Consider the following 27,695-nt stretch of genomic DNA (forward strand, 5'->3'; position numbering starts at 1 on the left):
ACTGACTCACTGTGTGACCCTGGACACACTGTCCCTTTCTCTGGGTCTCAGTTTCTCCATCTGCTAACTGCATGGCAGGGCTTCCTTCCAATGATTCTCAGCCCTGGCTGGGCATTAGTATCACCCGGGGAACCACTAGAAAAAACATATGCCCTAGTCCTAATATGGGTCCATTATATTAGAACTTCTGGGGGGTTGAGGGGTGGGTTTTGGGCGGCAGTACTTTTTTTTTTTTTTTGAGAGAGAGGGTGCAAGTGTGCAAGGGGCAGAGAGAGAGGGAGAGAGGGAGAGAGAGAGAGAGAGAGAGAGAGAGAGAGAGAGAGAGAGAGAAGCAAGCAGGGCTCACCCTAAAGCGATGCTTGTGCTCACCCAAAGCAGGGCTTGAGCTCACCCGATGTGGGACTCAAACTCATGAACTGTGAGATCATGACCTGAGCCGAAGTCAGATACTTAACCGACTGAGCCACCCAGGCGCCCCAGGGCGGCAGGATTTTTTAAAAGTCTTCTAAGCTGATCCTAACACACAGCCAGAGTTGAGAACCACTACATTTGACTGAAGGCCTTTCAATGCCGACACTTTCTGTTCTAAGAAGCTAAAAATAGTGTGGAACAGAGAGCCCCTCTCCTGCAGAACAATGCTGCTTCCTTGTTGTGGGGCAAAAAGAAGGGTTTTCTTTAAAAAGCTCCTTCTTTATTTCAAATTTTATATTTGGATGATACGTAAAGAAAATAGGTCCTATTGGTGAAAATTGGGCTGCCAAAAAAAGTCCAGTCTGAAAATATTCGCTGGCTGTGGGCCTGGGAGCACGCACGAGACGGCCGGGAAACAGCTTCAATCAGAGCTGCCTCCTCCTGGGACCGCAACCCCCAGGCGGGAGGACGAGTGATAGGGTCGCCAACATCCTGCTACGTGGGCTCTCCTCCCCTCCCCCCTCACCGTCCATTTGTCCTCAACTGGCTCTAGATCTGGATGGAAGGAGGTGTACGTGTTCTTTAAAGTTTGTCACAAACATACAGACTCAGTGTATGACTCTGAGGCAAAAAACAAAGGATGGATTTGACTCAACAAAAATAAAACATGACAGCCTAACACAATCACTCCATTCATTCTAGGACCCCCTACCAAAATCCTAAACTCGGGGTAGGAAAGAACTCTGGCTGGTAGACAGGACCCTTGGAGTTAGTCTTGGCTCCCCTGTCACCTCAGTGAGGAGCCCCCAGGAAGTTGTGGCCCCTTCATGGGTTTTGCTAAAGCCAGTAGGCTGGATGGGGGGATGTTCACAGCCTCCAACTCTTGTTCGGTGATTCTGCAATTGCTTTGAAGGGTCTTCCTCATTCCAAGCTGAAATCTGCCTCCTGAGACTTCCCTTCATGGGTCCTAGCTCTGCCTGGGTGGGGGGAGGGGGGCACACATCACATGGACCCCTGTTCCTGGTGGTTCTTCAGAGGTCAGAGCACGGTGATCACGGGCTTTGATTCTACTCTTCTCCAGGTGGCCAGCCATTCCTCAGGAAGTAATCCCCGGTCTGGTCACTGCCTGAGCGCAGGCCCTAGAGGGTCACCCTCCTGTAACCCGGTGAGGAGCAGAGCTGAGCCGCACCTCTCGGCAGCACTGAGCAGACAGACTTTGTGCTTCCTTGGCCTGAATCCTGCAAACATTCTTCTCTGTCTTCACAAACAATATGTCGCTGCCACATTTTTAACAAATTAATGTCAGTGACTTTTGGTTGGAAGTTTTTAACAGGCCAGGTGGACACTGGTCAAATGGCCTGGGAATATAATAACACTGCTAAGGGCAGATTTGTCTATGGACTTAGGTAAACTGGGCCGGGACAAAAGCTAAGTAGCAGGGGACGCACAGGACACATACAAACACAACAGGTTATTTGCACCTAGAATATCTTTTTTCTTCTCTTCTTGGCTAGCTCCCACTGGCCCTTCAGAATTCGTCTCAGGTGTCACATCTCCCAGGTAGCTTTCCTGGAATCTGTCAGGTGGAGCCAATTGCCCCTCTTCTGAATGCCCTCACCACATGTCATATGCACTTGACCACTGGACCAGGAGCTGTGTCTGTGCCCACTGGACCAGGAGCTCTCTGAGGGCAGGGATGCATCTTACCCAGCTCGGCACCCCCCTATATCCAGCCAGGACCTGGCATGAAGGTGCCAGGAAATGATTTTTTAGATACCTCAAAAGCCCAAACCATATGGGAGAAAAAGGAATTCATCCACAACAAAATTAAGAACTTCTGTTCAACAAATACCTTATAGACAAGTGGTTGAATTAGAGAAGATATCTACAAAGCCTAAAGGTAAAAGGAAACCAAGATTTAGAATATATAAGCATCTCTAGCAAGTTAAAAAGGAAAAGACAGTATCCTCAAAATAAAAGTGGTCATAATCAACAAATGGCCCATAAGCACGGGAAGAAATGCCCAAACCTCATTAGTTAACAGAGAAATGATATTTAAAACCACAATACGATATTACTTTTTCCTTTAGATGGGCAGAAAATGAGAGAGCCAAGGATTGGCAAGTACTTGTGGGAGGAGGGACACAGGAATCTCCATGCTGGTGGCAGTGGAGATGGGTGTGGGTATTGAAAGAGCCATTTGGCAGATCTTAGGCATGTTTAGTGTTCACCCACCTCCCCATCCAACAGTTCTGCTCCTGGATATTTGTCCTAAATAAATGCCCAGTTGGGTTCATAAGGGGACACTCGTTATTTGTATAGGTAGGGAGCTGAAGGTGGCCTGGGTGTCTGTCACTGGGAGAACGGATGGATAAAGCATGAATGCACCCCATGGAATGATCAGTGAAAGTCATGGCTCAGATGTTCACATAGAAACATGGAAGCATCTCCAAAAAGGAAGTGCTGAGTGGGAGGGAAAAAAAGAGAAAGAAACAGAAGAAGATATGTAATCCAGTTGCATTGATATAAATCAAAATATATGCATTCAAGACATCAATCCACATTTTGTAAGGACATATCAACACAATATATGCATTAAAACACTCAGAGTGTTTGCCCTCTCCTGGGGGAGGCGGGAGTGCGGGATAAGAACAAATGCTAGAGGTAAGGGCATAGACAAACAGAGAGGGGCTTTCCTGGACCAATGATAACAATGTCCCATGAAATGAGGAACATGAAATGTGTCCTAAGGGAGGAAGATCTTACTTTTCTCAAGAAATTCTGGTGGGGGGCTGCAAATCTGGGGTTACAGTTGCCACAGCCCTTCTCTGTGCCAGTCACCGAACTGTTCATAGCTTCACACCATCGAATTGTCACCATCACTCAAGGCAAAGAAAGTGATCTCCTTTAATTTTACTATTTTAAACTGAATGCTGAAATGATGGCTTAGAGAGATTAAGCCACAGCACCTAGCTAGTGATGAAGAGGCATAGACTTCGAACACTCATAGACTTTCTCCATATGAGGAGATGAGTTCCCCATCACCGGAGGCATTTAAGTAGAGGTAATGCTGCAAAAGAGAGTCAGGGCTCCCTTCAACATGGAGAGTCTACAGCTCAATGAAACACAAGGTCTGTTAATAATTCTGTCTTCCAGGCTATCTTTGTTGGCTCTCTGAAAGGTAAGCCTGCATCACGAAGGCTGGGCAGTGTCAGAGTCAGGCTCCCAGCATCAAGGAGCCCACATACACCTGTGTCCTTCCATTCCTGCTGACCCACAGCCCCGCACCGTATCCTGCAGGTTAGTGGACTATGTCTCCATCTTAATTATACCAAGACGAGCGGCAGTCCAACCAACTGACCTTTCCAGACCCACGGCGGGGTGAAGGGAGCTACGACACATTCCTTGATACTAAAAACCAGCCTCGAGCATCTCAAACAAGAGCCAGACTAGCTCTGAAAGTTTTCTAGTAGGTTCTGGGAAATCATCTTCCCACTTTTATTGGCCTGGCTCTCTGCCCGAGAAATCACGAAGCCCCTGGGAGGCAGGGACCGTATCTTATTCAACTTGGCTTCCCTCAGAGGACTTGGTAAAGCGCCTGGCAGGTGCTCAGGAAATGCGCACTGCATAGAACCGTATCTCTTACCCCAAAGACCTAAAGGTAATTAATGGCTGCCAGCGGGGAGGACGAGCCCACATTTCACTAGGTACCTTCCAAATGACATTTATGCCATTGGTGTGATGCAAGACCCCAGCCCTTCAAATCAGGTGCCGAAACATAAAAGTCCAAAGTCTGAGCCCTTTATGTTGCACAGAAGCCGTGTGAAACTCAAGCACATTGTCATTTGCTGTGACTCTGACAAACAGGCCTAATGAAGGCAGGGCCGGCGAGTGGAGCACACAGATGCTCAGAGCTGCCGAAGAGCACAAACAAGGCTCTAATCATGGCTTCACTCGACTTCCTCCCCTGCTGCAAACTCCCAACTGTGTTTAGACTTCGGCAGGAACATGGATTCTTTCTTCTCTTGAGAGAAAAAAGAAGCCAATTCCCTGGCATTCATCCTCCTCTCCACGTGGTTTCATGAAAGTCAGCGACAGCGTAGGGGAGGGTGAGTGAATGTGGAACTGAAAGGAGTCCGGGCCTTGGCCCCCCACTCCACCCAAGGTGTGCGGCCAACAGGACGCTAACTCCTGCTCTGACCACAGGTGGGTCACTCAGAACAGCGCCCGAGGCAAGAGTAAGAGGGCATGGAATTTACTGGAGAGGTGATCCTAGGGCACCTTGAAGGGGTGTGGGGGAGGTGAGACAGGGAAGGGAAGGGAGCCAGTAAAGGGGCATTAATGAGCAGGTTTCTGGGTGGGCAGCTGAGGCAAAATCCCACTGGGTACCCCCAGAGACAGAGCAGAACATACCTTGCAGTTTCCCCACCCAAGAGGGAAGGCTAGTGAGAAGTTTATCCTCTGCTTCTCTCTCCTCCTTGGTGCAAGGCTGTCCCTGGAAGGGCTAACTCCCTGGACATCTGGCCTTCTCCTTGCACAGGGTGAGGGGTTCAGGTGCCTTTAATGAGCTATTTCTTTGGAAATAATGGATGCTCAGGGAGTATGGATGTGTCACTGATGGCATCCACCATCTACACTCTACGATTGTCCTGTTGACAGTTAAAAGCTCTGGGAACCCTTGAAAACGAAGTAAATGGAGAGATCATTCGTAGGGATCTGAAGCCTCTCCTGGATTAAAAATGCCTCCGTCTCAAGGGAGGCCATGAATCTAACCCTGGCACGTTATTTTAGAACAGTTCTGTTTATCCAGCATTCCTAACTTTACAAAAGAGGCAGTTTCTCCAGGCTGATGCAACAATGGCCACCATCTTGAATTAGCTTTGGTTCACTTTGCCGTCAAGGCTAACTGCTGTTTGCGAGACAAGTCACTGCAAACCACAAGTAAATGAAGATGTTCTTAAACTTCCACAAGTCCTATCACCAGCTAATCCAGTGAGCATTACCAAGAGCTGGCCAGAAGCCAGGCACTGCGTCAGGAATGTGACTAGCTTCCCAGCTCTTGAGAATTTATAGAGCAAGATCTCATGTGGCCCTTTCCCTACTCCAACTGGGCAAGGGCTGGCATTAGTGCCATCCCATTTTCCAGAGAATTAAGTTAAGGCCTAGGGAGACGAAGTGACTTGCCCAGGGTTACACTGCTGCTAAGTTTCAGAGCAAGGACTTGAATCCAGGTCTTTTGCTCCCAGATTAATTCAATAAACTTGTACTGGAGGCCTACCAAATTCCAGGCATTTGTCCTACCAACTTTACAGCTTTGGAATCAGAAAGTGCAGGAGGACAGTTTATTGACTCCCCTTTTAGTCTTCTCTCCAAAGCTGCCTCCCATTTCCAACTCACTCGTGTTTTAGTTTTGCAAACACAGAGCCTCCTACAAAATGCTTCCTTTATGGTAGGTACAAGAGTCTGGAAGGCACCAGGAGCTCTGCACAAACAAGAACCTGAAAGAGCATCTCGTGAGGTCTTCAGAGGAAGGGTGGGATGGGCCATCTTACAAGATCAGGTTAGTGGGCTTTGAGACAGCCTGAGTGTGAGTCTCGAAGCAGCCTCTGCAAAGAGAGGCCCCACTGCTGGGGCTGGCTGTCTGAGCCAGCTCTGAAGTAAGCCCTGCTGTTCACTGTCCCCTCTAAATACAAGGCAGGAGTAAGGGAGAGAGAAGCAGACAGGGAGAGAGTCAGCGTGAAGGACACGGCAGAAAAAACATGGTGGTCCCATTTAGAAGCCTTTTTGAAAGGCCAGTGGCGATATAAGAGTGGGTAATCCAGGATAAGGGGCAGGCCCATCCTATGGCTAAATCCTGGAAAGTCCTAGAAAACATTGTGTGGACCAGCCCAGGGAAGCATGGGGCCAGAGACTAGAAGGAATGACCTCACCATGGGATGGATCTGCCCCAGCCAAGTCACTTCCCCGGTCTGGGCCTCAGTTTCCCAGATGATAACCAGGCACCCTTCAGGTGGTCAGCCTATTCAATAATGCAATGCCCCTCCATCCAGGCAGACAGTGCACCTCTGAGACCCTTTACATTTGGAAAATGAACTCTTGTGCTGACACGAACATGCCCCCAGCATTCTAGTGGCTCATTTCAGCCCCCAAATAACAGAATCCCTCTGTCAACAGGATCTATGTTTTAAAAACATATAACAGGGGTGTTTGGGTGGCTCAGTCAGTTGAGCATCTGACTTTGGCTCAGGTCATGGTCTCATGGTTCATGAGCTCGAGCCCCACATCAGGCTTGCTGCTGTCAGCCTGTCAGAGCAGAGTCCGCTTCAGATCCTCTGTCACCCTTCTCTCTGCCCCTCCCCTGCTTGTGTTCTCCCAAAAATAAGTAAATATTTAAAAAAAACCCATACAGAATGCAAACTGGTGCAGCTGCTCTGGAAAACAGTGTGGAGGTTCCTCGAAAAATTAAAAATAGATCTACCCTATGACCCAGCAATAGCACTGCTAGGAATTTACCCAAGGGATGCAGGAGTGCTGATGCATAGGGGCACGTGTACCCCAATGTTTATAGCAGTGCTTTCAACAATAGCCAAATTATGGAAAGAGCCTAAATGTCCATCAACTGATAAATGGATAAAGAAGATGTGGTTTATATATTCAACGGAATACTACTTGGCAATGAGAAAGAATGAAATCTGGCCATTTGCAGCAACGTGAAGTGGGGGGTATTATGCTAAGTGAAATAAGTCAGTCAGAGAAGGACAGATATCATATGTTTTCACTCATATGTGGATCTTGAGAAACTTACCAGAAGACCATGGAGGAGGGGAAGGAGGAAAAGAATAGTTACAAACAGAAAGGGAGGCAATAAGAGACTCTTAAATATAGAGAACAAACAGTGTTGTTGGGGGTGGGGGAGAGGGGAAAATGGGAGATGGGCATTGAGGAGGGCACTTGTTGAGATGAGCACTGGGGGTTGTATGGAAGCCAATTTGACAATAAATTATATGAGAAAAAACCTGTATAAACAGGAGTCTCTGCAGGCCCAGCTCTGATGTTCAATAAAAACTGGACACAGGGGCACCTGGGTGGCTCAGTCAGTTAAGCATCCAACTTTGGCTCAGGTCATGATCTCACAGTTTGTGGGTTCGAGCCCCACATCAGGTTCTGTGCTGACAGCTCAGAGCCTGGAACCTCCTCCATATTTTGTGTCTCGCTCTCTCTCTGCCCCTCCTCTGCTCATGTTCTCTCTCTCTCAAAAATAAATAAAACATTAAACAAATTAAAAAAAAACTGGACACAAATGTGAAGGGAAAACAGGCAGAGCACATGTGAGCAGAGAAAACATGTGAGCACAAGGGGGGGAGCTGAGGTCCAGTCTCAGCTCTGCCACTAACTGGCTTGTGTCCCTGGGCAGAACACCTCCCTCCCCTGAGCCTCAGTTTCCCATTTACACCATGAGGTAGTGGAGTGGGATCATCTCTAAGACCCTTCCCTGTCTGACATCCTACATATGGCTAAGTGTGGGGAGAAGCTATAAAGGGCAGGCAGATGGAAAGGCACCTTGGGGGGGTTTCAACACACCAAGAAAATCTGGATTTGCCCCAGAAAAGTGTCATAATTTTTGACACAGTGCTAATCATAATTGCTACTACTTGCTGAGCAAGAAATACGTGCACATATTTCTATGTGTTATCTCATTGAATTCTTCCCATATTCCAAGAAGGTAAATAGGATTATATTCCTGTTTTACAGAGGAGAACTCCACACAGGTGAAGTCACTTGCCTGATGTGCTATATGGACTTGAGCTAAGGTGGGTCAGACCCACCTCTGAACTTCTGTTTGCTCCTCTGCTTTCCTTACAAATGCCTAAAACTAGTCACTGGGGTCGGTGTCTTATCCTAACATATGAAAAAAAAAAAGGCAATAAAATTGGCACGCACTTGTAGCTGTGATCAGCCAATCAATATTTTATAAAATATTCTCCCAGAATGATATAATTTGAGAACTGGAAATGTGACAAGAGAATTTAGTTACAATCACTCAAAAAAAGAAAAAAAAAAAAGGAAGTATCTTTGCCAAGATGCTTACTTGGTTCAACCAATGAAGAAGCAAGACTAACAAATGGGAAAATAATTGCATTTGCCGAAAATTACATCTTTTGTGCATGCCAGGGAGCTGACATGCGTTTCAATTACCTGCCATCAGAAGACGAATGGGTGAGTCTACAAGATTGAATTACGGAGCCATAGTACCAAACACCTCTCCTCATTGATCTCAATCCGGTGGGATTTGTCTGAATGAACCTGAATAACTCGATTTCACTTTTTGCTTTCCCTTGGATGACTTTGGGATCTGACGCAGAAGGCACTGCTCTTGTTTCTGGATTTTCCAGAAACATCCAGATGCTAAAAAAAACTGCAGTAAAGAACAGTGTATCTAGTGGTTTTGGCTAACAAACCTGCTGATGACTGATGGAGGTGTCTACCTGGAGGAAAGCCCAGTCCCACTCCCACAGATGCCCTGTACTCTCTGACAAGCCCCAACCCCTCTTGGGGCCTCCACTTCCACCTTACATGAGGAACGTGGTCTGGAAGGTTTCTGAACCCCTTCGAACACGGACAACAGAAAAATCCAAAAAATGACCTAGTTTCTTAAAAAAAAATGACCTATAACAAGCACGTGGGGGATGATTATGGGTTAAAAGAGATATCAACCAGATGCAACGAGTGGACCTTGTGTGGATTCTCCCACACACTGTAAAGACCTTTTGGAGAATATCAGAGAATCCACATAGACTAGAAGTGTCTAAGATTCAACTAAGAATCATTGTCAGGGGTGCCTGGGTGACTCAGTCGGTTAAGTGTCTGATTCTTGATTTCAGCTCAGGTCATGATCTCACGGTTAGTGAGATCAAGCCGAGTCTGGCTGACAGTGTGGAACCTGTTTGGGATTCTCTCTCTCCTCTCTCTGCTCCTCCCCCTGCTCCTGTGCTCCCTCTCTTTCTCTCTCAAAATGGATAAACTTAAAAAAAACACCTTTGTTAAATGTTTTAGGTGGGATAATAGTATCGTGGTTATGTTCTGAAAGGTCCTTATCTACTGGGAATGCATACTGCAGTATTTATAGATTGAAATGAGATAATGTCTGGGAGCTGTTTTAAACATTACAGAAAAAAAAAAGGGTGAGGTGGGTGAGTAAAGATAAAGCAAGATTAGCAAAATGTGGATGATGGTTGAAGCCAGGTGATGGGTACACAGGGTTTATTATGCAATTCTCTCAAATTTAGGGTCTGTTTGAAAATTCCTAAAATCAAAAAAACAATGCAAGCTTTCTCAGAATACTGGAGTGGGCTTAACCCCCACTCTCTATACTTTCACGAGCCTCTCAGAGTCATGTGGGAAGACTGAATAGCCTGAGTAGTCATGCAGTTGAGAAAAATATTCTAAATAAGTTGAAACTAATGTTTTCACAGAGAAGTGTTTTCTACTGACTCTACTCTCTCTTATCTGGAACATCATACTTTCATTTCTTTTGATGTATTTTATTGCAGAAACACAACATCCCCATATAAGAACTCATCAACTAGAAGGAATAAGCATCAAAAAGCCTACCTTGAAATTGAGTAAATTTAATGGTCCCCATCCTCTCCCCATTCCGGAACACAACTTGACCCTAAAAACAAAACAAACGAAAATAAAAGAGAAATGCCATATTAGCTCAGACACTATGGATCTCAGCTGAAATTCATAAATCATACAATGTGACTATTAATATTGAAAAAAATAGGTTCCCGCTAGACTGCAGAGGCAAAATTAAACTAATTGTTTTAAAACCGGTTGTGACTTTATCTGGTTCATCTGAAGAGCACAAAATCAATAATGAAAACAACACACGTGAATTAAAGCTGAGATATGCATCATCGTTATTATCATGATTATCCATTAAACACCCATGTGTCCTGTTATCCTGGGACAAGGTCTTCCGGGGTGCTGGAAAGATGGAGGCGGAGATGAGGCCCTTGGAGCCTGGCCCCGACTCTGCGCCTGTGCCCTACCCATTAAGGCGACTCTGCTCAGACTGTTTGGCGTGAGGACCAGAAGGGGGCTGGAGGTTGGTTCGTATTTCTTATTAAGGATAGAGAATGTTTTTGTAAGTTCTTCCTGAGGGGTGACATCAGCCCCAATTATAAATGGGCTATGGGGCAGCACAAAATTAAGCTTCCTGAGCCAGTGAGACCTGCCTTGTGTCACAGGCAGCTGAGCATCCCTCATTAGGGACCCCGGGGGCTACACACAGCATCATCTGCTGTATTTGCCTTGCTGGCTGATACCGGGCTTCCATATGCTGGGCTAAATAAATCGGGGACATGAAGAGCGGGTGGGGTCTCTCCTTGGCCAAGACCCATGACCCATCAAAATTCAGTAACCGTGCAGGAAATCGACACATTCTATCAATGAATCTTTTTGACAAGCTTGAGTGGAAAGGGGGATGATCCTCATTTTACAGACCAAGAAACTGAGACCAAGAGAGGTTATGCACTCTATATTAGGTTCACTGTAAGTGAGGCTGCTGGGAGTCAGATCCGAGTTTGATTTTAATGCCCACGCCATTTCACTACAGCATGTTGCTCCTATTCCAGAAATAAATTCTTTCCTATCTTTCCATTACATGCAATTAAAAAAAGAAATTGTTTAAAAAAATTTTTAATGTGTATTTATTTTTGACAGAGAGAGAGAGAGAGAGAGAGAGACAGAGCATGAGCGGGGGAGGGGTAGAGAGAGAGTGAGACACAGAATCCAAAGCAGGCTCCAGACTCTGAGCTGTCAGCATAGAGCCCGACGCAGGGCTCAAACTCACAGACCGCGACATCATGACCTGAGCCGAAGCTGGACGTTCAACCGACTGAGCCACCCAGGCACCCCAGAAAAAGAAATTATTTTAAAGAGACACTGCTTTACTCTCACTATGCTCTTGCTTCATCAAGTAATAGCACAGACAATACTTTGGTTTCCACTCAATTCTCAGGAGAAAGCACCAAAAAGGATCTTCCTTTGGTGGAAACCCGAAGTCTGAGGCCCTGTGGCTTTTGCAACAAAGAGAATCACTCAACCTGTTCTCAGAACGAGAAACACCTTCTAAGGCCACTTTGACACCTTTTTGAAATCCTGTAGACAGCTGAAAGTAGTATCATTTTGAAACTAATGCCAACTGAATTCCATATTCAGGTGATGGCAAGTAATTCCCTGAAGTGTGAAAACATTTCAGCGTAAGGTGAGACAGGAGCTGTGATTTTATTTCTAGGGATGATTGAAAAGCACAGAACATCTTCTGAAAGGATCACTTTTATGCAAATAGACCACTTTGCACAGCTGGGAAAGATGCAGACATTGTGGACAAGAGGACATTTCATGTTTTGATAAAGGTGGAGATCTAACTTACCCATCTCCTGCCAAGCTTTGTAGAACTCCAAACACTTGTAGGTATAAAATGTGGACAAATTTTGCAGAATCTTTTTAAAAAAATTGTATTTAAATTCTAGTTAGTTAACATACAGTGCAATATTGGTTTCAGGAGTAGAATTCAGTGATTCATCACTTACATACAACACTCAGTGCTCATCCCAACAAATGCCCTCCTTAATATCCATCCTCCATCTAGCCCATCCCCCACCCACCTCCCTCTATCAACCCTCTATCATTAAAAGTCTCTCATGGTTTCTCTCTCTCTCTTTTTCTTCCCCCCCCCTTCCCATATATTCAACTGTTTTGTTTCTTAAATTTCGGGGCGCCTGGGTGGCTTAGTCGGTTGAGTGTCCAACTTCTGCTCAGATCATGATCTCACATTTTGTGAGTTTCAGCTTGCATCGGGCTCTCTGCTGTCAGCACAGAGCCCACTTCAAATCCTCTGTCTCCCTCTCTCTGCCCTTCTTCCATTCGTGTGCTTGCTCTCTCTGTCTCTCAAAAATAAATAAACATAGGGGTGACTAGGTGGCTCAGTTGGTTAAGTGTCTGACTTCAGCTCGGGTCATGCTCTCACAGCTCGTTGGGTTCGAGCTCCACGTCAGGCTCTGTGCTGACAGCTCAGAGCCTGGAGCCTGCTTCAGATTCTGTGTCTCCTCTGTCCCTCCCCTGCTGGTGCTCTGTCTCTCTCTCTCTCTCTCTCTCTCTCTCTCTCAAAAATAAACAAATATTTAAAAAATTTTTTAAAATACACATAAAAAATTATTTAAAAATCTACATATGAGGGAAATGGTATTTGTCTTTTTCTGACAAATACCATGTCATATACACATATACATTTGTATATATACATGTATGTATACATACATACATACATACATACATACATATCTTCTTTATTCCTTTATCAGTCAATGGACATTGGGCTCTCTCCATAGTTTGGCTATTGTTGATAATGCTGCTATAAACATCAGGGTGCTTGTACCATTCAAATCTGTATTTCTGTATCCTTTGGGTAAATAACTAGCAGGCAATTGCTGGATTGTATGGTAGCTCTATTTTTAACTTTTTGAGGAACCTGCATACTGTTCTCCAGAGTGGCTGCACCAGTTTGCATTCCCACCAACAGTGCAGGAGGGTTCCCCTTTCTCCATTCTCGCCAACTTGTTTTTCTTGTGTTGCTAATTTCAGCCATTCTGACAGGTGTGAGGTGGTATCTCATCGTGGTTTTGATTTGTATTTCCCTGATGATGAGTGATGTTGAGCATCTTTTCATGTGTCTGTTAGCCATCTGGCTGTCTCTTTGGAAAAGTGTCTATTCATGTCTTCTGCTCATTTCTTAATGGATTATTTGTTTTTTGGGTGTTGAGTTTGATAAGTTCTTTATAGATTTTGGATACTAACCCTTTATCAGCTATGTCATTTGCTAGTATCTTCTCCCATTCCATTGGTTGTTTTTTAGTTTTGTTGATTGTTTCCTTCGCTGTACAGAAGCTTTTTATCTTGATGAAGTCCCAATAGTTCATGTTCACTTTTGTTCTCTTTGCCTTCAGCCATGTGTCTAGTAAGAAGATGCTGTGGCCGAGATCAAAGAGGTTGCTGCCTGCTTTCTCCTCTAGGATTTTGATGGCTTCCTGTCTCACATTTAGGTCTTTCATCCATTTTGCATTTATTTTTGTGTATGGTGTAAGAAAGTGGTCCAGGTTCATTTTTCTGCATGTAGCCATTCAATTTTTCCAGCACCATTTGTTGAAGAGACTGTCTTTTTTTCCATTGGATATTCTTTCTTGCTTTGTTGAAGACTAGTGGACCATATAGGAGTTGTGGGTCCATTTCTGGGTTTTCTATTCTGTTCCATTGATCCATGTGTCTGTTTTTGTGCCAGTACTATACTGTCTTGATGACTTACAGCTTTTAATATAGCTGCAGAATCTTTATTAGTTAAATGAAAAAGTATATACTGAAATGGTCTTCGAAACTTGGACAGAATGACACTCGATTGGAGTATGAGGTAGGGATGAGAACCTCCCTTTACTTTGTAAACAAAACTAATTACTCCATCTTTGAAGAGCTGTCACATTTTAGTTTTTTTTCACAACAACTATTTTTACTAACAGTAGCTCCTCCTTCTGTCTCAGGTAATGCAATGGAAGGAGGCCAGTGTCCAAGTATCACAAACCTGGACAGGCCCCCTCGGGCAAATTCCTGAGCACGGAGCTATGGACCTAGCACAGCTCCTGACCTACAGCAGGTGCTCAGTAAATAGCAGTAGTAATTCTTATTGAAAGATGTTTAATAGCAGAGAGCTTTAATAAAAAAGATTTAAAGTACCAGGAAGCTTTCCAACCCATAGGCAAGGATTTTCCATAGCATATGATTCCATCTGTCAAAGGGATAAACTGTTGGATCTGGGTCCAAGGTGTCCTCACCTCTCAGAAACGTCAGCCCCCAAGTGACTGAGTTCTCCAACCACATGAGCCAATGGGTGGTGTAGAACACACAGATACATAACGGGCTATTTAGAGGGTCTGTGCAGAGAAGAAGCCAGGAAGCTCCATGAAGCCCTGTTCTGAGGAAGATGTGCCATCTGATTCTTTCCTGAAGGAGTTACCATGGCACATGTTGGGTCTGACCACTAAAGCCAGTTGTGTTACCCTGCCCATGGCTGATGGGGGCGGGGGGCACTATCCCAGCCAAGTCAATGTCAATAAGACACAAGAACACATGGACACAAGGAAGCCCACACACCAATCAGGTGATTTTCACGAAATTCTGTCCAATAGGTGTCTTTCCACAAATGTTTGCCTATTCTGGGCCAGGTTCTTAGCTTCTAGGTGCTGATTCCTATCCTTGGAGAGATTTATATTTGATTAGGAGAGACAAATAAAACAAGTTTGCCACTAAATGAACAAGATGACTTTAGTTAGTGAAGAGCGCCATGAAGAAAATAAGAGGAAGTGGCTGGGCGAGAGCAGAGGTCTACTGCACAGTCAGGAAAGACCTCACTGAAGAGCTTCTAGAAGAGCTGAAGGCTGCAAGACAAGAGGGAGATGCTCCAGGGGAAGGGCAGAATCAGGGCGGGAACAGAAAGGGCCAGGGTGGGGGAGCACAGCCAGGGAGCGGGTAGGTAGGCAGGGCCAGGTCACATCCGACCTGGAGGCCATGGAAGGCTCTGGAGGGGATTTTAAGCACAGGGAAGAGCCCCGGGTGTGGGGAGGCTGAGCAAAGCTGTACTGTGATCTGATGTAAGGGTTGAGCAGATCGATCTGGCAGCTGGATAGAGAATGGATGGTAGTATGGAAACAAGGACACAGAGAAACTTGGGCTCTGGCAGCCGGTCATCGCGGTGTGTGGTGACAGTGGCTCAGGCTAGCATGAGGACCCGATTCTCTCTCTTGCCAGCTCAGAGTGCACCACCAGGGTGGCTGGACATTGTGGCCTGAACAGTAGTGGACTCCCACGTGCCTTCTGTCTGGGTCGACACTACGAAGTACTGTCCTAGTGCCCCCTTGGGAAGAAGGCACTCATTTCCCCAGCTGTCAGGCATCCTGGCTACTGCTGAGTTGCCCAGCACCCCAATGGAGCTGTGCCAATGGCAGTCATGCCCCCTCCCTGGGGAGCAGCCGACATCAAATGGTCAATGTGAAGGGACACAGTTCTACCCCCTTCATCAATTCTGGGCAACTGTGAAGGAGCATGGGATCCAGAAGCCCCCATGGGATGGCTGAGGTCATGGTTACAGCTGATCAATTTCAACTTGTCCCTTTGCCCAATCCTGCTTCACTTCCTCCCTCCCAGGTTTGGTTTCTGATCAACTTCCTGTATGCAGATCTTTGTCTCAGAATCTGTTTCCTGGGCAACCCGACCTAAGACACCTGCCACCAAAGGTCATGGGGACTATGTCTTTCTTGCATCCTGAAGGAGCCTGCATGAGAAGACGGTGGGAACAGAGGCGATGGGTTCTGAGTAAAGCCCTTGCTTCAGCCTCACTGTGGCCTGGCATTTCAGCCAGGAGGCTGGGCTGGCTTTGCCTTTCTTAAAGCCCAGCTTGAGCAGGGATTTGTCTTGCTCTTCTCCCCACACACATATTCTTTATGTCTATATAAACACCGTGACTCTCTTTAAGCTTTCGTCATGTGTGATCCCAAGGCTATAACTGAGGATCATCACGTGCACTCGAGACCAGTTCCTGTGACGTGCTACATTCCAAAGCAACGGAGTTGGGTAGCTCTGGCTGGCATGGTGGCCGAGTTCTGTCTGGTGGCTCACAGTCTATATCCTCCTCTGTGCTGCAGGGACCCAAAGTCCGAAACCACATTCCCCACCATCTCCTGCCAGCTGGTTTCCATTTAGGTTCTGCTAATGAGAGGCATTCACGAGAGATTAGAAAGTATGCATAAGGGAAAAGCTATATTTTTCCTGCTTTGGCTGTAGCAGCAGGAGTTCTGAGTGACTGCAGGTGTCTGTGGACCCCAGCATCCCTGAACTGGCAGCGGGGGGCAAGGGGGCTCTGAGCTGACTGCTCAGTGGCCAGTGGTGGGGTCCCCACAGTAGCAGAAACAGCAGCAGCAAGAGCCTCAGAGGCCAGTGTCCTTGGGTCCCCATTATTTTATTTGCATTCCTAATCTGCTCTGGGGTCATTCTTAAAACTCCTCAGAAGTTAGAATCCATTATCAATCAGCATGCAGTCTAGAAAATAGAGATCACTTTGTGCATTTCAGAGGCAGTGCTAATACCATATCCCTTCTGTTCCTGCAGCCCAAGGGGCTTAGTAGTTTCTGTAAATACTTATCTCCAGGGACAGCACCTTCCTGTTTTGCTCCTCCATCCTTTTCAACAAAGTTGTAACCGGTTCCCTGTATTAAATCTCCCTCTGAAATGCCTGAAGTGGTTTCTGTTTTCTTGACGGCATGCTGATTGATAATGGAGTCTAACTTCTGAGGAGTTCATAAAGAATGACCACAGAGCAGATTTGGAATGCAAATAAAATAATGGAAGTACAGCCACCAAGTGGATCATTTACAAGGAATTTTTTTTTTCTTCCTGAAAGAGATGTTGCTAATGTCAAAGAAAACAGTCTGTTTCATAAAAGTCGATCCAAACAAACAGTTCAGGTTGAATCGGGAGCAATAAAGATGCATTTCTTTGTTGGAGAAATCTTCAGAATGCACAGGATAACACATGGAAAAAACTTCCCTTTCAGCATTCACCAGACAAGAGTCAACACTGCCCCCAGTGTGACCCCGAAGAGTCACTGAGTGTTTCTGAGCATCAATTCTCCTATTTGAAAAATAGGAAGTGCAATACCTACTCGTCAAGATTGTTTGTGAGAATTAAGGAAGGTATTTATGAAAAAGGCATAACACAGGGCTGCTGCACATAAAGGGTAACTCATAATTCTTCCAGGGAATTGGAGTTAGCAGAATTTCACCTGGTGTCAGTTCAGAACCCCCAGGAAAATCAGTGGTGAATGAAATGTACACTAAGGATTCCAGTAGCCAGCAGGATTCGGCAGCTTCGTCTTAGAAAAATTAATTGTTTCCATTGTTCACCTTTAATGTGTCACTACTAAGTGAGGGAGGTTTACTCCAGGAGCGCCTGGGTGGCTCAGTTGGTTGAGCCCAACTCTTGAGTCTGGGCTCAGGTCATGATGCGAGGGTCATGGGATCGAGCCCTGCGTCCAGCTCCACACTGAGTACTTGAGATTCTCTCTCTCTCTCCCTCTGCCCCTCTCCCCCAATTGCATTCTCGCTTGCTCTCTTCTGCAAAAAAAAAAAAAAAAAAAAATTTTTTTTTTTTGTTCCAACAGCAGTTTATGAATTGTATGGGTCAAGTCCTACATTGGAACTCTTTTTTCTTTCTTTCTTTCTTCCTTTCTTCTTTCTTTCTTTCTTTCTTTCTTTCTTTCTTTCTCTTTCCTTCCTTCCTTCCCTCCTCTTTCTTTCTTTCTTTCTTCTTTCTTTCTTTCTTTCTTCTTTCTCTTTCCTTCCTTCCTTCCCTCCTCTTCTTTCTTTCTTTCTTTCTTCTTTCTTCTTTCTTTCTTTTTTCTTTCTTTCTTTCTTTTCTTCTTTTCTTTCTTTTTGGTTGCTTTCAATTTCACAGCAGGGGCTAGGGATGCCCAGCCCCAGACATGATCTGATGTCGGGCTGGAGCTGGAGGCTGGACAGAATGAAGACTTGCTCATCTCAGCCTAACCCCCTGGAGCCCCGGGCTCACTAAGGGGCATAGTTTCTGCAGGTCATGTGCATTTAGGGAAGAATTTCCATCTTTAATATGACCCTAACTACACTCTTGTCCCTGGCAGTTGATTGGTCTCTGGGCGGTGTGAACAAGCATGCTCATCTGACTGCTTGATTTGTGCTTTGAGGGAACAAGATGTGCCCTGACATGTCACACGGGCAGCAGAATCTCTAAGGAGTTGGAAACCGAAGGGGGAAAGGAGATCCTGGTCAGCGCACTGCTGTCTGCGTAGATGATCCAAGCCCACCTTGGACTGTTCTGCTGCCAGCCCTCCAACCAGGACAACGCTGGTTTCAAATGAACCATGAGGACTTGGAGAAAATACTGGGGCTTGAATGCTGGTCAGATTTTCCATCAAGGGTAGAGGTGCTGGGGCACTGGGGTGGCTCAATTAGTTAAGCGTCTGACTTCGGCTCAGGTCATGATCTCCCAGTTTATAGATTCGAGTCCCGTGTCAGACTCTGTGCTGACAGCTCAGAGCCTGGAGCCTGCTTCGGATTCTGTGTCTCCCTCTCTCTCTGCCCCTCCTCCACTTACACTCTGTCTGTCTCTCTCTCTCTCAAAAATAAATAAACATTAAAACAATTTTTAAAAAGGCATAGAGTTGCTCATCATGTAGGCTTGAAGAAGGTGCCTTCTGTTTTCCAAAGGACGGCCGATTAAAAGAGAAATATCAAACAATTGTGCATGTCTACCCACGTGCTCTACAAAGGTGAAAAATACTTTTTTTCTGCCTGTGCCTTAGACTAATATAAGTCATATTTTGCATTCTATTTGAACTACTTTTCTTACATGAAAATGCTTTTTATAGGTCCAAGCCTGGAGAAAAGTTTGATGAATCTGTTGAGTTTTGGGCAGTGGGTGTGCAGGAAACTAAGAGGAGGGGCAGGATGGGAGGTGTGGCCTGTCCCACAGCCACCCTTCTGAGGGACCGTGATCTGATGGTCCAAAGGGTTCCAATGGTGATCAGTCACAAAGCTAGCGAGCCTAAGGCAGGGCTGGGCGCAGGGGAGAGGAGAGAGATGAAGAGAAGATGGTTGGGTGGATGGGCCAAGAGAAGCAGGACCAAATCCTTTCCTTCCAGTTACAATGCAAGAGTCAGGCTTGTTTAGAATAGCAAAATATCAGAAATGAACAGAATGCCCACATAACAGAACAAGCACCAAGTAAACTGTGATGGACACGTTATGAGATGTTATGATAACATGCATTCAATCAACTACCACCTAACACCTGTTGGGCACGTGCTAGACAGGCACCTGAGGAAGGGTGAGCAATGTCAACACCGTCCTAGATCGCATGGATTTTGTAGTGTGGTGGGAAATGTAGACATTGAACAGTGAATGCACTGATAAATATGTATTCACAAACTACACTAAGTGAGATGAAGGAAAAGAACAGGGTGCTACAAGAGAGAACTACAGCAAGAACCTAACTTAGAGTGGGGGTCAAGGAGGGCTTTTCTGGAGAGGCGGCATTTGTGCCAAGATCTGAAGGAATTAGCTAAGAGTGAGGGAGAGAGGGTCCTGGGAAGAGGGATTGCAAGTGCGAAGTTCCCAAGGAAGGAGACAGGATGAGAAACAAGAGTTGCTGAAGATCCCGGTGGAGCCAAAAGAGGCACCTGAGGAGGAGATAAGCAGGGAATGTGATTGGCAAGGCAGAGAGGTGCAAGGTCATGTGGAACCTTACAGGCTGTATCAGGGATGCTGAGCTCAATTCTGAATGCCAGGGGCGCCGATCTGAATTACACACACTTGAGCATTCTGTTACAAACGTTGCAAAAAAGTTATTTGCAAAGTGGAAAAAGTGATTTGTGATTGTGCCAGACAATGGCCAGTTGTTCACCAAATCCATTTTCTTTTCCTCTTGGGCACATGGTTAAATTGCATTTTCTAACCCCCTTTATAGTTAGGTGTGTGACCATGTGATAGTTCCAGCCAATGGGATGTGGGTAGAAGTGGCATACAGTGTGCCAGATTTGGCTCGTAAAAACCTCCCATAATGTCCTTCATGCTCCTTCACTGCCCCCATCTGCCAACTGGATTCACTGAAAAGTGAACTCTGAGGCCTAAGGAACAGAGGGGACCCGAGATGGAAGAGCCTGGGTTCATGAATCGTCATATGGAAAGGCTTTTCACCAACCAGACACATCCATTTTGGACTTTGCATATTAGAGAAATCAATTTTTACTGTGTCAATCCACTAAGATTCTGAGATATCTTTGTTATAGCAGCTGGTGTTATTTATCCTAACTAATAACACAGTGTGAGTAAAAAAAGGGTAAAAATCATATTTATAGTATACTCACAACTATGTAAAAATCACTCCTACCAAATAAAAATGTTAAATGCTCGTTGGTTTTAGGTTGTGTGATTATGGCTTTTTCTTCCTTTTACGTTTCAATATTTTCCACCATCCTATGATGCGTATGTATTATTCTCATAACAGGAAAACTTTACTGAAAAGTTTTTTTGAAAAGATGTTATAAGAAGGCACATTTTTTTTTTTTTGCAGGCAAAAATAGCAACATCATCACCAACAAAATAATACTCCCTCTTGGAATAGATTAATTTTTACTGACAGCTTTGAGTTTTTGTGAATAAGAGCCAGAGATGTATGCAAGCATAGCACATTTCCCCCTCAACTTGGAATAATGGAAAGAGCAACCAACAAGGGGTCTGAAGACACAGAAGCAGGCTGTGCTCTGCCATTTTCTAGGAAGTGTACCTGGGACAAGTCCTTTCTCAGCTCTGTTCTCAGGTTTCCCTCTGCAGAACACGCAGAGATAACATTCTTTAAGTTATTTTTAGCTCCACTGAAACATTTGTGTATAATATCTGAGATTTTTTTTTTCTGGGGTTATTCCTCATTAATCAATTCTCAACAACAACCCCAGTCGGATGCACTGTGTGTTATTATTATCTCTATTTTACAGATGAGGAAATGGAGGTGCTGAGAGGGTAAGAAATCTGCCTGGGGTCACGTGACTTGTAGGCAGGACTGGGATTCACTCTAGATTTGTCTGACTTTAAGCTTATGCTTCTAACTACATTCTACCCTGCCCCTTGTGCAAGAACTGGTCACTGATTTGAAAATGAGCTCTTTGCAAGGGATCAGAGTGAGTCCCAAGCAGCCTTGGTTGAGGGGAGGGAGCAGGGGTAGAGTAGGTGGTAGGTAGGGGGAAGGAAGATAGCTAGTCAGAGATGTGTTGATAAATGTTTAACAATGGGCTCTTTGGGGGAGGGTCCTGGTTTGTAGTGTTTGGGAATTTCTATGGTGTAAATACTCCCACCAAGGCAGATTTCCAGCTCTCAACCATTTAACAACTGGTCCATCAATTCTTGATAATTTAATAAATGGCTCTTGGCTCTCTTGGGAGACTGTAGGATCCGGCTCCAGCCCATTGGTGGCCAGGCCAGTCCTCTCAGGCTTCCACAGTAAAAACGTGAGGAGGAATGCAAAATGCTTAGGTTTTTGTTTTTGTTTTTTAAGTTTATTTATTTTGGGAGGGAGAGAGAGAGAGAGAGCATGAGCAAGGGGAGGGGTAGAGAGGGAGAGAGAATCCCAAGCAGCTTCCACACTGTTAGCACAGAGCCCAACACAGGGCTCAATCTCCCGAACCACGAGATCATGACCCGAGCTGAAACCAAGTGTCGGACACTTAACTGACAGAGCCACCCAGGCACCCCCCAAATGCTTAGTCTTTACCTGCACAAGGGGTGGGTGAGAATCTGTTCTCGGAAATGGGGCAGGGGGCTTCAGAACAGAGCGGGAAGAGCTGGAGAGAAGGGACGTGTACTGCTTATCTGTCTTTTCAGCTCCCACACTGCGCAGCTCCGCTCAGCTCTGGACAGAGAGAGATGAGCAGCCCAAGCAGAGGTGAACACCCAAAGGTTATCACAGGTTGGGAGATCCAGATACCCCTGCAATCTGTCGGGTTGGGGGTCTGTGTTCCCTGGGCCGAATGACATTTGCTGAGACTGTTTCTGAACAATTAAGCCAGAAGGGGCTCTGGGCTCAGAGGGGGAGGTTCAGGGTTCTAGTTCTAGGGTTGTCACCAGCCCCTGTTTGCCCATAATTATGCTCCCTCCTCTCAGCCTCAGTTTCCTCACAGAAAATGAGGGAGCAGTTGCTATATGTTGTGTCTGTTGAGAGCTTACTCTGGGACAGTGCATGCTTATGCTAGACCCTGGGGAAATGCAATGATTAAGCCACAAAGTCCTAGTCTTCTAGAAGCTCCCAGTCTAATGAAGGTGACAGGCAAAAAAGAGAGAGAGAGAGAGAGATACTTACAAGGCAGGAGAGGGTGGGTACAGAGGTATGAGCACAAAAGGAAGGGCACTCTCTCAAGGAAGGGCATGGAGGGGACAGAAAAGGATGAGTGTGAGTTAGCTGGGCAAAGAGGATGAGAGAGGAATGTTCTAGGCAGAGGGAAAAGTATATGCCGAGGCCTGGAAGCAAGAGAGAGCTTGGCTCTATGAAGGACCAGAAGGAAGGGCAAGGTGGCTTGCGGGTGGTATGCAAGGGGCAGGGAGGTTGGTGGAGGCAAGGATGGCAAGAGCCCACATCAGGCAGGGCTTTGGACCTCATGTTGCAAATGGGGGCCACAGAAAGGTTATTATAAACCAGGAAGTAACAAGTCCAACACCCTCTTTAACAAGAAGGAAATCCTCTCATTTGTGACCACATGGATGGACCTGGAGGACATCATGCTAAATGAAATAAGCAAGATCCAGAAACACAAATACTGTCTTGTATCACTTCTGTGTAGAATCTACAATAGTCAAACTTATAGAAACAGAGAGTAGAATGGTGATTGCAAGGGGCTGGAAGGAAGGAGAAATGGGGAGATGTTGGTCGAAGAGTACAAACTTTCAGTTATGCACAATGAGTAAGTTCTGGGGATCTAATGCACAACATGGTGACTGCACATAACAATATCGTATTGTATATTTGAAAAATGCTAAGTGGGTAGATCTTACGTGTTCTTGTTGCAAGAAAGGGAGGCAGAGAGGGAGGGAGGGAGGGAGGGAGGAAGGAAGGAAGGAAGGAAGGAAGGAAGGAAGGAAGGAAGGAAGGAAGGAAGGAAAGAAAGAGAAAGAAAGAAAAGAAAAGAAAAGAGAAGAAAAGAAAAGAAAAGAAAAGAAAAAAAGAAAAACGAAAAGAAAAAGAAAAGAGCAAGGTGATGGGTATGTTAATTAGCTTGATTGTTGTGATCACTTGGCAATATATTTGTATATCAAATCATCAAGGAGTACTCCTCAAGTATATAAAAATCCTATTTATCAATTATGGCTCAATAAAGCTGGAGGAAAAAAAGCTACTTTGGTGTTGTGTGGAAAATGGACGGGCATGAGGTAGGGGACTGGATGCAAGGAAGCCTGTTGGAAGCTGTGTGAAATCCAGGTGAGAGATGAGGGTGACAGAGATGTAGAAGAGTCCATAATTCAAAAGATGGGAAGGAGGTGGAATCCACAGGGCTTAGAGATGCCGCATTTGAGGGCTGGGGAAGGCGACGTGAAGAATGGCTTTCTGGTTTGGCAGACAGATGGTGGTGCACTCCTTCCTTACCTGCACAGTCGGCAGAAGGGAGCTGCTCCAGCCAGTGAGTGGGGTCTTTGCCCAGCTTCCGAGATGGCTAGCTGAGCCCTGTAGCTCTAAAGTCACACACCATGAGACCCTCCTCCAGGCTTTTTGCCCCCAGCCCCAACCTCTCTTCTTTCCTGGTCATTTGCAGATGCAAGCATCCCCACGATTAGAAATACTTAATTTTGCTTTACTGTATGTTCTATTTTTGTTAAATAGATTAGTCTCCACCAGGAAAACCAAACTGCTGACCAGCCGACCTGAAAGTCTGAGACATGCAATTTGCAATCTGTCAGAATCTTCACTTTCGGCCAGGGTGGGCTGCAGACTGGCCTGGAGGGGGTGGGGCAGGGCTCAGACAAGGCAGCTGGTGCAGCAGTGGTCCAGATGCAAGGGCAGCGGGCTCGAGCTGCAGGGTGGCCGGGCAGAGCGAGGAGTGCGCTGCAGAGTAAGGTTATGGGAAAAATGGGCAGGACTGTGGAGCTCATGGACAGGTAACTCAAAAAGGGCACTCTGCTGGGAGGCGGCCGCCTGGGTTCTATCCCCTAATTACTTCGGTCTCCTAGTCTCCTAGGAGTAGTTTCCTAGTGTGTAAGGAGATAAAGTTCATATTATCTGAAAGCTGGGCCCAGAATTTCTCCTAGGAGGAAATGATCTTGGTTAGGAAGGAACCTTGATTAGCCTCCTGGGTAGAAAAGAAGAATGTCAGCGAGGGGAACAGAAGGAGCTATTTTCTCGGCAGAGAAGGAGGCCCAAGAGGGGTTGGAGGCCCGGAGAGACCACCACGAAGGAAATGGCCCCTAAGACGGGGAGGGTGGCGAGCAGGAACAAGGTCAGGAGTAAGTAAGGTCCAACTCAAAGTCATTCAAATTATATTCTCTGGTACAAACCCTCTCTGCTTGAGCCCCAAACCCTCACTGGAACCCCTCACAAGTCCTTGTAAAGGGGACGGCTTTCAGGTCCATTTGTTCTTGTTTTGTGTGGCTGTCATAATGGAGGAGGGGTCTGAATTTCCTGCATGGGTCAATGGGGCCCAGAGCTGAGGAAAACCTCAGGGATCATGGGCTGGTCCAAATCCTGAATGAATTCAACACAAGCAGAACCATGAGAGCACAAGCCTGCAGGAATGTGAAGAAATCCTCAGGTTGGTCATCCCTGAACTGAGAGATGGAGCTTCCATGTGTATGTGCATGCGTGTACACACGTGAGGGCATATGTATGTGGCAGTCTCCTAGGCTCCTCCCAGCCCTGGTGGCCCTCAGCTCAGTCCCGATGAGTCACCAGTCCCACCTCCTACCTTGGAAAGAGCGGGCTGGGCTGGCAGGAAGGCGCCTGATTGAGAACCCATTCTCCCTCTTGGCTCAGCTCCCCCATTAGAAACCCAGATGGCTCCATATGGGGTTTGGGGACTATTCACTTGGCTTCATGGGCTAAGCCTAAAAATCTTCCATCATTTAAAAAAATCTTCCACCAATTCTCCTGGGAAGGAAAGAGGAGTCAGCAGGGGCAAAACCAGAAAGGGAGGGAAGGGCAGATGTTGGTGGCCCCACCTACTGAGGTGGACTCAGGCTTAGGGGGGTCAGGAAGCTACTTCTAGCAGCAGAAACAGAATGATGGCTGTGGAATGCCAGGCATGGATGAGGTGGGTGTCTGAAGCTGTTTTCAGAGCTGGAGAGGGGCCAGCTGAAGCTCCGAAAGATAAATGGAGGAATGTTTTTGCTTAAGATGGGTTCTCTCTTCCCTTCCACTTCTGGCCTAGGCTTGAGGGGCTCTTCTGAGACCCCTGTTCAACTTATGGGTCCAGCTGGTGAATTTGAGACATAATTCCTTATTATCAAGAGGATTTGCACCTGGTTTATAGCTGTCGAACATTTTGTAGCGGACATTTTTCTTGATCACCAACTGATCCCCATTTGAATGATAATAGTACCCTGATTTCAATTTAGAGATGATGTTTTCAGGGGCTGTGATAGCCACACTCTAAGATGGCTCCAATGATTCTCCCCTACTGGTATTCACACCCTGTACAGTCTCCTCCCACATTGAACAGGGCTGGTCTGTGTAACCAGTAGGATATTACAGAAATGGCAGAGTGTGGTTTCAAAACTAGATCATATAAAGACACTGCAGCCTTAGCCTTGCTTTCTCTTGGATTACTCATGCTGGTGGAAGCTGGCCACCACGTGATGAGGACACCCAAGCAGCCATATGGAGAGGTCCATGTGGTGAGGAACTAAGTCCACCAATAGCCACCATTAGTAAGCCAGCCATGGCAGGGAGCTATCTTGGAAGCGAATCTCCACCCTCAGGAAGCCTGAAGATGACTTTAGTCCCATCCTGCCTGCAATTACATATATTAAAGACCCCAAGCCAGAACCTTCCAGCTAAATCACTCCTGAATTCCTGACCCACAGACACTATGTGAGATAATAAATCTTTATTGTTGCTTTAAGTTACTATGCTTTGGGATAATTTGTTATGAAGCAATAGATAACAAATACAGGGTCACAGGAAGTAAGAGAATTCACCCTGGATGGTTCCAAGGAAGATACTTTCTTAAGGACTACTATAGAGTGAGGGAACAGATTAAGGGAACAGACACAAGACAGCATTGTGCCCATAGACTAACAATGGCAGGAGCTGTTATATGCCTTGGAACAGAGGAGCAAGGGAAGAAATAGTGTCCTCAGAACTTCACAAGAGTGGGAGGCAGAGAAGCCATAGCCTTGGAGGGAGGGCACAGCTATTTCAAGAGATACGAAAGCAAGGCTGGGGGCTGCCCCCTGACCTCTCTCTCTCCTCGGTGGCTTTCAATCTCCTGTCTGCACTCCCCAATGGCTAAATCCAGCCAGAAACCCCGAGGACAAAGGATCCCGGGTAATGTCGACCATGGCAACAGCTTCCCAGGGCACAGAGAAGGGCAGAGAATGGATCTGTTGGAGGAGAGACAGAGAAGAGACAAAAGCCACCCAGAGATCCACCTGGCCCCACTCTGACTTGTTGAAGTTTCATGAAACTTAACTCTATGCAGGGCTGAATCACATGACTTAGACTAAGCCAATCAGTGCAGCCTTCTAGTTACAGTGATTGGTTCAGGTATGGGCGCATGACCCAAGTCAGCCAATCAAGCACAGAGGACTCACTTCCAGGGATTTTGTTGGCATTACTGGGGAAACAGGTTCCCTGTCTTGCTGGACTTGGTGCTGTGATGTGGGATTCAGAAGCAACTGTGTGTGCAGAGGCTGAGAATGGCACTGGCAGAGGAGAAAGCAGCCCCAGAGAGGAGAGATGGAGAAGCCTCATCCTGGACTTCACCGGTATCTTTGGGGAGGATGGTTTTCTATTACTTGTGCCAGAAGAGTCCTGAGTGACACATTCTCATCCACAGCCTTGATGATCCTCATGGCATCTCTCTGGGGTAGGCTGGGCAGAGCTCATTAATCCCATTTTGCACATGAAGAAAATGAGGTTCCGTTCTCTTTATCACTTGGCAGCCAGTTCATTTAAATTCGTCATTAAGTTCACTATACCAGCCTAGGTTTTTGAAATATATTTCGCCCTCACATTGTATGATTTAAAATTTTTGACTTCTGTTTCAATGGCCTTGCTGTGTATATGCCTGTAATCGAGAGGTGCCTCAAACTCTCTTTAGAAGTAGGTGGCACTCAATTATTAATTTTAATCAAACAAGCAAACAGGTGATGGTGGTCAGGAAGATTTTCCAAGGTCACACATCTTTGAGGGGCTGGATCTGAGACTGGAAGGCGGGACTGAAGCAGGTCCCCAGGCCCTTTATTGTCCCCAATGGGAAATGTCCTTCTTTCAGTACTTCCTTTGTTTCCATACTCTCCTCTTCTTCCTGCTTCTGCGTTGAACCCATACTCTGGGGAGTACAGTGTGAGGGCTGGTAGTGGGCAGGTGAGCACTCAAGGCTACCTTGCAAGGGATAGGCCAATGGCTTCATGGTGCCCAGGGAGTCTGGAACAAAGCAGGGGCAC

At 46.1% G+C, this 27,695-nt stretch overlaps 1 protein-coding gene across 1 annotated transcript in view; it reads right to left on the reverse strand.

Moving 5' to 3' along the window:
- The window catches only part of GABBR2 (gamma-aminobutyric acid type B receptor subunit 2), a 347,346-nt gene that overhangs the window by 87,876 nt on the left and 231,775 nt on the right, over nucleotides 1-27,695 (reverse strand). Inside the window, exon 8 of the mRNA XM_030293915.1 lies at nucleotides 10,024-10,084. Within this exon, the coding sequence (XP_030149775.1) occupies nucleotides 10,024-10,084 (61 nt within the window). The remainder of the gene's footprint in view (nucleotides 1-10,023; nucleotides 10,085-27,695) is intronic.

The sequence above is a fragment of the Lynx canadensis genome, chromosome D4, assembly GCF_007474595.2.
Source record: "Lynx canadensis isolate LIC74 chromosome D4, mLynCan4.pri.v2, whole genome shotgun sequence".
NCBI lineage: Eukaryota > Metazoa > Chordata > Mammalia > Carnivora > Felidae > Lynx > Lynx canadensis.